Source organism: Triturus cristatus, chromosome 12 (genome assembly GCF_964204655.1).
Source record: "Triturus cristatus chromosome 12, aTriCri1.1, whole genome shotgun sequence".
NCBI classification, from domain to species: Eukaryota; Metazoa; Chordata; class Amphibia; order Caudata; family Salamandridae; genus Triturus; species Triturus cristatus.
The window spans coordinates 65,890,442-65,901,380 of record NC_140595.1 but is presented as its reverse complement, the minus strand read 5'-3'; the positions used below and the strand labels follow the sequence as shown (position 1 = coordinate 65,901,380).

General features: G+C 47.0%; 1 protein-coding gene across 1 annotated transcript in view; it reads right to left on the bottom strand.

The window, feature by feature from the left end:
* Positions 1-7,155: 7,155 nt before the first annotated feature.
* ADAMTS10 (ADAM metallopeptidase with thrombospondin type 1 motif 10) overlaps positions 7,156-10,939 on the bottom strand; it is a 200,978-nt gene continuing 197,194 nt past the window's right edge. The window contains exon 25 of the mRNA XM_085639546.1: positions 7,156-10,839. Coding sequence (XP_085495672.1) covers positions 10,730-10,839 — 110 coding nt within the window. The 3' untranslated portion in view covers positions 7,156-10,729. The remainder of the gene's footprint in view (positions 10,840-10,939) is intronic.

Genomic DNA, 10,939 nt, shown 5'->3' with positions numbered 1-10,939 from the left:
CCATCTGGTTGTCCTTGCCGGGGAGGTGTTCCGCCATGAGGAACATGTTCCTCTGAATGGCCCACTTCCACATGCTCTGAGCCAGATGAGACAACTGTGGAGAGTGTGTCCCTCCCTGCTTCTGTATGTAGTACATTGCGGTCATGTTGTCCGTCCGGATCAACACGACCTTGTTGCACAGATGTACTTTGAAAGCCTTTATGGCCAGGAAGATTGCCATCAGTTCCAGAAGGTTGATGTGCATCTTCTTCTGTTGTGTCGTCCATAGTCCCTGCACTGTGTAGTGGAGTACATGAGCTCCCCATCCCTGGAGAGACGCGTCCGCTGTCAGTACTATTTGTGGAACAGGCTCTTGGAACGGTCGGCCCTTGCAAAGGTTTTGTGGATTCCACCAATGCAGAGAGTTGTATGCCCGACCGCTCACCAACACTAGGTCTTTCAACTGTCCTTGAGCCTGATTCCACTGACGTGCTAGGCACTCCTGAAGTGGGCGCATATGTAATCTCGCGTGCGGGACTATGAAGATGCAGGAGGCCATCATGCCTATCAACTGCATAAACACTCGCGCTGGAAGCGAGTGGTTGGGTCTGAACTTGGAGATCAGCGCTTGTATGCCGTTGATCCTCACTAAATTTGGCTGAGCTGTGGCCGCCAGAGTGTCTATAGTCGCACCTAGGTACTGTTGTACGTGTGCGGGCTGGAGATGAGACTTTGGGTAATTTAGTGAGAATCCCAGACTGTGAAGAAGGTGAATGGTACGGGACACGTGGCTTGCACATTGCTGGGCTGATCTCGCTTGAACGAGCCAGTCGTCTAGGTAGGGGTAGACGTGTATGTGCTGTCTCCGTAAATGTGCCGCCACCGTAGCTAGGCACTTTGTGAAAACCCTGGGCGCTGTTGTCACGCCGAAGGGAAGGACTTTGAACTGATAGTGCTGCCCCTGAACAGTGAACCTGAGGTATTTTTTGTGTGAGGGGTGGATGGGTATGTGAAAATACGCATCCTTGAGGTCCAGTGATGCTAGGAAGTCTCCCTGCTGGAGAAGCGGAAGGACTTGCTGTAGAGTGAGCATGTGAAAGTGCTCCGAAAGAATGTACTGGTTCAGGGGTCTCAGGTCTAATATAGGCCTGAGCGACCCGTCCTTTTTTGGAATTAAGAAGTATAGGGAGTAAACCCCCGTGCCCCGCTGGTGGACGGGTACGACCTCGATAGCGCCTTTTAGAAGCATACTTTCTACCTCTTGCTGTAAGAGCGTCAAGTGCTCTGAGGACATAGGACGGTTTCTTGGTGGTATTGTGGGTGGAGTGGAAGTTAACTCCAGACAGTAACCGTATTTTATAATATCTTTGACCCACCTGTCCGTGGTGATGGAGTTCCACGTGGACAGGAACCGTTGTAGCCTTCCCCCGACAGGTGTTATGTGGTCGGGAGGAAGGGAGAGGGCGTCACTGCTTGTTCTTGGGGGAGGACCTGGTGTTGCCGTAGCCACGTCCTCTGCCCTTGGTACTGGAGCCACGATAGCCACCTCGGGTGTTCTTATCGTAGGTGGTCTGCGTATTACCCTTGTTATATGTTTGTTGTGACCCCTGTCCTCTGCCTGCTCCCTTGTTTCCGGGGCGACGAAAGGAGCCGCTCCGAAAGGACTGAGTTTGTAGGGCGCCCATGGACTTTGCAGTGTCCGTGTCCTTTTTTATCTTCTCGAGGGTGGCGTCAACCTCAGGCCCGAACAAAAAGTCGGGGTTGACGGGCTGATTAAGGATATTGTTTTGTACCTCAGGCTTGAATCCTGAGATACGTAGCCAGGCGTGACGTCGTAGGATGACGCTAGTGTTGATGGCCCTGGCAGCCGTGTCAGCAGCGTCTAGTGCACATTTGATGGCAGCATTTGTGAGTAGCTGTCCCTCTCTGATAAGGATTTCTGCACCTTCTTTGTAGGGGTCAGGGAGGTGTTGAAGGAGTTGCTCCATTGTGTCATAGTGCGCCCTATCGTAGCGAGCGAGGAGCGCTTGAGTGTTAGCTATGCGCCATATGCTTGCAGCTTGTGCGGCAACTCGCTTGCCGGAGGTCTCCAGCACCTTGGACTCCTTGTCCGGGGGAGGAGCGTCACCGGTTGTCTGCGAGTGTGCCCTCTTGCGGGCATTCGCCACAACGATGGAGTCGAGTGGTAATTGTCCTCTGATGTAAGTAGGATCCCCAGGTGCTGACCTGTATTTCTTATCGATCCTGGGGTTTATCACTCGTGCCCTGGTGGGTTCCCTGAAAATGTCAGTGGCTGGCTTAAGGACCCCCTTCAACATTGGCAGAGTCTTTACATGTCTTTCTGAGGATGCAAAGGTGTCCATTAGAAAGTCATCTTCGATGATATCAGAGTGAAGCTGTACATCATGGTTGTTCGCCGCCCGTTCAATCAGAGCGTTGAACGCCGCAGTATCCTCTGTGGGTGACGTTTTTGCCCCATATAGTTGTGGGTCCTGTGCATCAAGAGGTGCACTGGGGTCTGCAGGGTCGCCCCAAGTTTGGTCAGGGTCCTGCTGGTCATCAGGGTCCGTGTCCACATGGTAGGGGACTTGTTCACCCATGTAGTCCTCCAATGCATCCGTGTCGGAGCGTGTGGGGGAGGCCCGGTGTGGATCCTGGTAGGGTGAATGAAAGGGTTCATACAGGAGAGGTTCTGTGTCCACAGGCAGCTTCCTCTTTAGCGGGATCCTGAAAGGTTCCAATGGCGGTTCCGAAGTTATCCTTCGGTCGTGGAGAATCATCCTGCCAGTGTCGGCGTCGATGACGCGTGACGGAGACGGCTCGACAGGCGTAACCGCAGTTTTGGTGGCCTGTGTCCTGAGTTGAAACGCCTTCGGGATTGTGGATGGAGGCAAGCCGAAGGTAATGCTGGTCGGCACCGACGAAACCGCTGGATCGATCGAACCCGACTGGTCCTGGAGGGCAGCCTTGGTTTTGCAGCCTGGCATTGCGCCAGGCCGTACTCGGGGCGCCTTAGAGGTCGGGGCCCCCGCCAGGGTCGTCGAGGCGGCTGCAGATATCTTCTGCGCCCGTGGTGCATCGAGCCGAGGTGCGGAGATCACCGTCGACGTCTTCGACACGTGAGGTTTCGGTGTCGTCGAGGGAGTGCTGCGAGGCGTAGCAGGCGGGACGGCCCTCGGTGTCGGTGGCGTCGACGCCGGTAACCGAGCAGGTTTTTCGGCGCCGATGGCCTTCTTCCGTTTGTCGACTCCCATGTCGCCCGTCTCGAGTTCGGCACCGAAGTCCCCCTTGGTGCGGTCGGTGCCGACACGGTGCGCCGGCGTCGAAGGTGTTGAAGGCCTCGATCCGACTAGCGCCACTTTCAGTTTCGGTTTCGTAGGAACCTGAGCAGCTTTCGGTTTCGGTTTCGTGGAAGGGAAACCAGCTGGCTTAAGCGGTAATGGCTGCCGCTGAACGTCCGAGGCCGGGCCCGAGGGCGGGGCCGAAGGACTGCGTGATAGGTCTCGGGTAAGGCCCGAAGGCGATCCCTCGACCGGAGCCATAGTCTGTGGCACTGGTGAATTCTCGGTTTGAACAGGTAGGCCTTGTTCATCATCGGAGCTACTCTCTTCGGCCCCTAAGGCCTCCTCGTCGTCTCCTACCTCGGTGTCGTCTTCACCTCTGTGGAAGAGTGACTCGTCGGCCTCGTCCGATCCGGGTTCTTGGTCGAAAACGGGACTGGAGGGTAAGACTTCTACTTCTTCGACGTCGTCCGCGTCGTCGAAGATGTCAGCTGGGGCCGGTGCCGCGTGCTGCGCTTCGAGCCTCGCCGCTCGACGATTCCGCAGAGTCTTCTTTGAACGGAACCGGGCACAGGCCATACATGTCGACTCGTCGTGGTCCGGCGAAAGGCATTTGTTGCACACCGGATGGACGTCGATGTGTGGGTACTTCGCATTACATACCGGACACCTTTTGAATGGCGTCCTCGATTCCATCGTCGAAGTAGTTGATGGACAGGTAAATGCGAACAAAGTCGGTGCTGAAAGTTAGTAAACTAACAGAGAGTATCGAAAACCGATCGATAAACAGTACCGACGCGAACTAAAGGCCTTGTGGCCTCGACAAAATTTTTTTCCTAACTTGAGCTAAGATAGCACATCCGAACCCAATGGCGGAAAAAAACAATCTGAGGATGGAGAGGATGCCCATGCGCACTGTAGTCCAGGGGAGGAGTCACCTATCCAAGGATACTTCGAAGACTCTTCCAGGACAACAACGTGCAAACATCCGGACCCAACACTAGGCGGCGATCTATGCACAGATATGAATTCAGCAGCCCACATGCCTCGAACTATAATTAATAATACTGGGCTGATCCTTTATATAGTGCATCTTGCCACATGTCTGCTTCTCTTATGCAATGTTAAAACAGCTGTTACTCCTTGCCAATGTAAAGATATTTTCCACTGATCTTAAAGGTTGGAAAGTTGGCCCTGCCACGATTCATACTCATACCGTGCAATTCACTGCAGATTTTAGTGACGAGTGGTAACTAACTGCAAGTAGATACCAAAGATCCAGAGAAAAGGCCTGTAATTGTCATTCAACATGAGTGGATTTGTTTACAGACTTTTTGAGACAACTTTGCATCATTAGCAATTGTGGACGCTTCTCCTAGAACTTGCATTCGGAGTTTATATTTCATTCAGTTCATTACATTTTGATTTCTTCCTTTCAGACCAATTTCTCCCAAATATCTTAATGTGTTCTCAGAAAACAGGTTCTTTTTTAAAGTCTACAATAACTTATAAGTTATTCATTTCCCTTTAGAGTTGGAGGGAAGGTCACCTTTGCAGGCGGGAGTACATTCTGCGATCCAAGATGCTCAAGTAATGTTGCCAAGAGATGGTTTCAGTTTTGGAAACTGAACGTACATGAAAAGTGTTTAATTGATTATGATGTCAAAAAGAAATTTCAAAGGTCAGGATTCCTTGTTCAGATGTGTGTACCAGGTACTACAATTTGAGGAGCTCATCCTAACCGAGAGTTTCACAGAAATGAACAGAGATGTTACGCTCTTCTGTGGAGTGACTCATCAGGATAAGAAATCTCTGGACCAAGTGGGAGTGCAGATACTCTAGAAAGACTTCCTGATTTGCAGGACTCTGATCTCTTACATACAAGAAATCCAAGAAACTGCTCTTGGATTGCTTTTCAGTTGTTTGGTCTCTTAGAAGTCTGTTTGCTCAAAGGAAATAAACAGCCCTAATCGACAATACAAGTGACGTGAGCGATGCCACCGTCCACTCCAACCAGGTGCCTGATAACCTAGTCTAACAAACTGTTCTGCGGCTAGCAAGGCATAGAACATCCAGTCAAGTTTTGCTCATCAATGGGACTCAACGCTCTTACAGAACCATGAAGATGTAGGACTTGGACAGCATTTCAGTTTTTGGGGATTTCCTGAGGTCCACCTAAGTGAAAAACTAGAAACTTTAGTTGTACAGCAGCAGACCGCACTGATATGCAGACTAAGAGAATACCCTGGTTCCTGCATTATTATTGGCCTGTGGCTGGGTCAACAGCACGGATGGAGGCCTGCTGTTTGTTATGCGGAAAATGTCTGCCATTTGAAGAGGGCCCATACACTAAAGAATGATATGGCGCAGAGGTTCTGAAAAATTCCAGAAGAAGGGTGCAAGCAATGTACTGCATACTGGGAACACATCTTATAGATTTAAATACACAGTATACACTCCGACAACCAAGTGCAGTGCTCGTGAATTAAATGCAGGATGCATTTCCACTGTGAAATTCATCCTCTCAGCCCATCCACTCTATTGCACCAAAAATGCAAATTATGAATGTCAACATCAATAGCAGTCTTGGCTCAAATTCTCATAGTACTTTGCTAGCAGTTGTATCCTGCATGTATTGCAATCTTGAACAAAGCCATGACAAAGCATTTATAATGCCACCCGCATCAGATATGAAGTAGCCTTTTTGAAGCTGTAGCCCAAACATCTGAGCTTGTGCATCCAATGCAAACCTGTAGAATTGCTTGGCAATACCCTCATCTGTACGTTAAGCCTCAAAGAAACAGGACACTTGAAGAGTACATAACTCAAAGAAAAGAGTCAGAGAAGGTAAATCGTTACACAAAGTGTGCAAGGGTTCTGGGAGAAGTACTGTACAGAGAGCTATTTATGCAGTGTAATGGATCAATAAAAATAATTCTGAAGTCTGATACATCAATACTTGTGGTTATTGGTGTGGCTACATTTATTAGTTGGGCATGGCTCCTACAGAACCGGAGGATTAGTCCCTAACTGTTTGGCCTCTAATAATGCTGAGACTAACGTGGTATAGGTTTTAAATAGATTCAAGTCGTTGTAAAATTGTATATTTAATATCTTTTTATTATTACTGTTTTTAATGTGTTATTTATTTAATTGGTTTATTATGCCTTTGTGCCAATTTATATCCTATTACTTTTAATTAATTGTATATGATGAAATGTTAGTATGTCTTTTATGATGAAATACTCGCAATAAAGACTCCTTTGACTTGACTTGACTTGAATGATTCTATATTACATAAAATGGTGTAGGAATACATTGGCAACCGGTAGGTAAAGTGTTCAGCAGGGGAACGAGCTTTCTTTGTCAAAAGTGGTGGGCTCTGGTTACCACCTCGCCTTTTCATAAGTTCGACTCTCCCAATCACCTGTGCTGCAGGCTTACCCCGCTACTCTGGATTCAACTCCCTCTAGCAGTCAAGACCGTCTAACTGAGATCCTGTCCTGAGAACAGTTCTGCCTTTTTTAGCTTCAATTTTATGCCCATACTAAGGCTTATGTTCTTGGTACAATGCATGGCCCTTGACAGAAAACTGCTAAAAGGGGCACACATTGGGATTTTAATGTTCAATTTGACAGTATACTCTTCAAATATTAAAAACTAAATATAGACTGCTAAGTTAATTACCTAGAGATGTGATCAAACACGAGTCACATTTCGATGAATCGATGCGTTAAGCATCATCAAGAAAAAAATAACTGTTTACCCTACAGCAGACTATGTTTATCCTGACCATACCTAAATTCTGGTCATCAATTGCTGTGCATCAGAAAGCTCAACCCATTCATCAGATTTGCTTGATAATAATTAACTAGTACAGACAACAACGATGGTTTTAACAGGGATTTACGAGTGTAAAACTGCGATACAAGACGTATTCTACAAAAGGTTAAATAAAATTATATTCATACAGACATTTTAAAAATTGATTTAGCACCATTTGAGGCAATACTACATCTGAAATCCACAGTGGAAGCAACTAATTTTCCAAGTTGCAAAAAATTGAACAGTGTCATTGTTCCATTCATTGACAATGACTACAAGCATTTGTCCTGTTGTGTCAGTAATACAGTGTTTTTGTATAAATATTCCATACTATGCCCACAGTTTGAGTTCAAATATTTGTTTGAGGTACTGTTAGGGACCAATATGGAAAACAGCACACCTGCAATCACAGGGAAGCACCATAGTATCTTAGAAACCTAATGCAACATTAGGCTCCTTGTTGCACCTCTCCCTTCATGTAGCCAAAATGTACACACCATATCCTGAATATATGACAGCTCAAAAGCAGGTGATGCTTCATACCTCAAGTATTGTATGCCCTAGCTAAATGCACTGGCAGCCTAACCACCTGCCCTTCCAAAGGAAATTCCCAAAATGTGTTAGTTACTCCTGTTGTCAGAGAGAGTCTGGGGGTGATCTATTTTGCTAAGCAGTGCTATACAAGTGTCTCGTTTTTTGTTTTCTTAACTAGACGTATTTATGAAAAATGTGCCAAACTGAAATCCATAAACTATTCCATTAACCCTTCATCAAACCCAGAGGTGCAGATTCTGTCGCTTTACATCACTTTCTCAACACATCCAACTTTTTTTTTTTAACGTTTCACACCCGTCGTCTCAACCCAGGCGTTCAAGCATTGTAGCCGTCTACAACATCACCAAATATTAGACCTATCACCTTGTCTTGTAAGACCATAGCCCAGTCCACGACATCTGAACAAGATGGAGATTCTCGGGTAGACAGTTGCAGGCTGCAGGTGAACTTCTGGGCTGTTTCTTCAAATAGAGCAATATTTTCGGTTAATTCTAGCTTGAAGATCACCCATGCCCTTCTATGCTTTGCTTTATATCAGTTGCAGAGTAACCTTAAAGTAGCTTTTGAAATTAACGTGAAATTGGAAATATTGCATGTGAGATTCAAAACATTGCATTTGAAAACAAACATGTATTTTCGGTATCTAAAAACAGTCTTTGCAAGTTAAAAACAGACTAGAAACAGTTATAATAGCCCAGGGTATTTTCCACCTCATGGAGATAAAATGTCTTCTGTGAGTCAGCCTTAGCGCGGCCGATTGAGAAACTTGTGGAATACCCGACAGTCGGGGGCCAAGCCAGCCAGTGGTAACTCAGTCCCACTAACCTTTTCACAGACACCAACCTGTAAGGGTTTCTCCTGAATACCATCTAGGCCAGACCAATTCCCCGCCCTGTCGGGGTTTAGAGACTCCAGCCAGAATTTCGCTACATCCCACACCATTCCCCAAGCCTACCTGCCTTTCATAAGTAGGGGCATGTTGGAAATGCTGCAAATTAACCCTACTATGTTGACCATCTATGGAACAAGCTGGAATAAACATGCACAGTCCTAATGTCTGGACACATCTTTTTACTGGTCCATCGCGTGTTGATGGATCATTTGGAACTGAACGGTTTAGTGATACCACACGGCTTACCAACCTGACCTTAACTTAGACAGGAGTACGCATGGACCAAAGCCCTATTACAGATCTAATCTCAAATGACAACAATGGGAAACCCACTGACTTTCATTCCCAGATTGACTTGGCCAAGTTTGAAACTGAGTTTAGATAAGCATGGCCAAGTAAATAAAGAAAATATGCATTACATTGAATTAGTGTTCCTTTCATTTCTAGGAGCAGGTTAAGGTTCGCTGCAAAGGGACTGCCATTGTGTTACACATTACATACATCGGGACCAGTCCCTGTTGTAAAGATTGCACGTCACATTATACCACACCACTGTACCCCATCTGCCTTGCAGTCCGGCATAGTTCAAACAGTGGTCCTCTAAAGTGAGGCCGCCCCTCCCACTGCTGGATTATTTGCCGTGGCTGTGCGGTGGGCTTTTAGACAATCAGTTTGCAAAACTGAACAAATTGGAAAACTAAAAAAGTATCAAAAGAAAGGATCGAGGTTACCATCATGCACACCTTGTGCAAGTTGTAATAAGGTGACTAATCCATCTTAAAAGAAATCTGTATCCAGACTTCTTAAAAGTGCATGTATCCTCATGTCACGGTCAGTGAGGCCACGGTGTAACTCTTGGTGTAAGGCGGCAGTGAGCGCCGTCCTGCAAGGTGCTAACAACGGATGGCGGGCGGCAGAGGCAAGTAAACCAGCACAAGAAATGCTCTAAGCCCACCAACTGCCTACCAACCATCCCCGTGGAAGATGTAGGGGTGATGCTTACTGCCTGATTTTTACATGGTCCAAAGAGAGAAAGAAAGATGGGGTGGTGGTAGGGCTCACGGATTCTGATGTGACACCTTTCCCTCCCTGAAGCTCAGTGCTTAATTTGAGCCTGTCGTTTCTGGTGCTCAGCACCTGTACTTAATTGTCAACACTGGCACTTATGGCTGCTGCCACATGTTGGCGCTGTTTGTGTAATTTATAGATGAGCTGAACAACAGTTGTTTACTAATTCAGTATACATTAAAAACAACTAATACGTGCCCCACAAGCCATTCTTATAACGTTGGGGGCCTTAAATAGTGTGAGTTGTCATACTTGTGGCATTGGGATGGTTAGCAGTTGTGTAGGTACAATTATTTTTAGCGCTGGCGGTGGCAAAGGGCGGTGGAAGCTGAGGTGGCCTCCTGACGAGGGCCAAGGCAGGTATTTTGTTACAAACTAAGCACTGCTGAAGCTCACAGACTCTCTTGGTGTTACCCGTGCCCTCCACACTAAGGAAAGTAACACCAAGGATGGCCATGGTACCGTGTGACCACAAGGAATCTACAATATTATTCCCACAGCCATGAATTAAAGGCGGTGGGCGTGGCAGCCTGGAAATTTCCACCGGATATGGATTCTGCCTGGTGTCCCTGCAGGGCTGCCAGATGGCACGTGATGGAGCAACAACAGATTGGTTGTGTTTGCGCTTTTAAATCTGATGTCTCCCATCGCTATTCTCATCAGCTCTTCTCATGCCACAGTGCTGCTAAGGGTATGTGGTGGCGAGTATTGGGTAAAAACTACTTGTGACAAATGCCAAGCTATTTACGCCAGCTGTTGCTGGCCTGAGACAGGTTATGTTGGTATAGCTTCAGGTATTTTGGTGGATGAAAAACATCCATATTAAAATTAGATGCACTCTAACAAAAGAGGGTCCAGTGTACAAAAGCAAGCGAGATACACAGTGGCTCCTGAACAGTTCTGGAGGCCAAGGGTTTTGGGATCAGGGCAGCAAAAGGCATTCCAGTCCGGATTTCCAATCCAATGTCCGAGTGGAGCCATGTCTGAAAGATCCATATTTAACAGGTTTCATTCACTATCTCCACTCTCCGGGGATGCCCATCTGATTCTGCTGGCAAAAAATGTTTTGGTTGATTTCATTTTCAGTTGTCTCGTTCGCAAGATGATGGCTGGGGCATTTTCCTCTTTGTCAATGTCCTTGGCATGTCTTACAGCACATCTGTCGAAAGTAAGGCCGGCTGCAGAACTTGAACTTTAGCACCAGGGGGCAGTATGCCACCTTGTTCACATCCTTGCATTCTGAAAAAGGAAAAACATTCCATTAGCGTCTTACAAGGCAGCACTAAACAAAAGTAACACGTGCCCTCTCCTTTTCCCTTCCTACTCTGTTTGGTGCCTA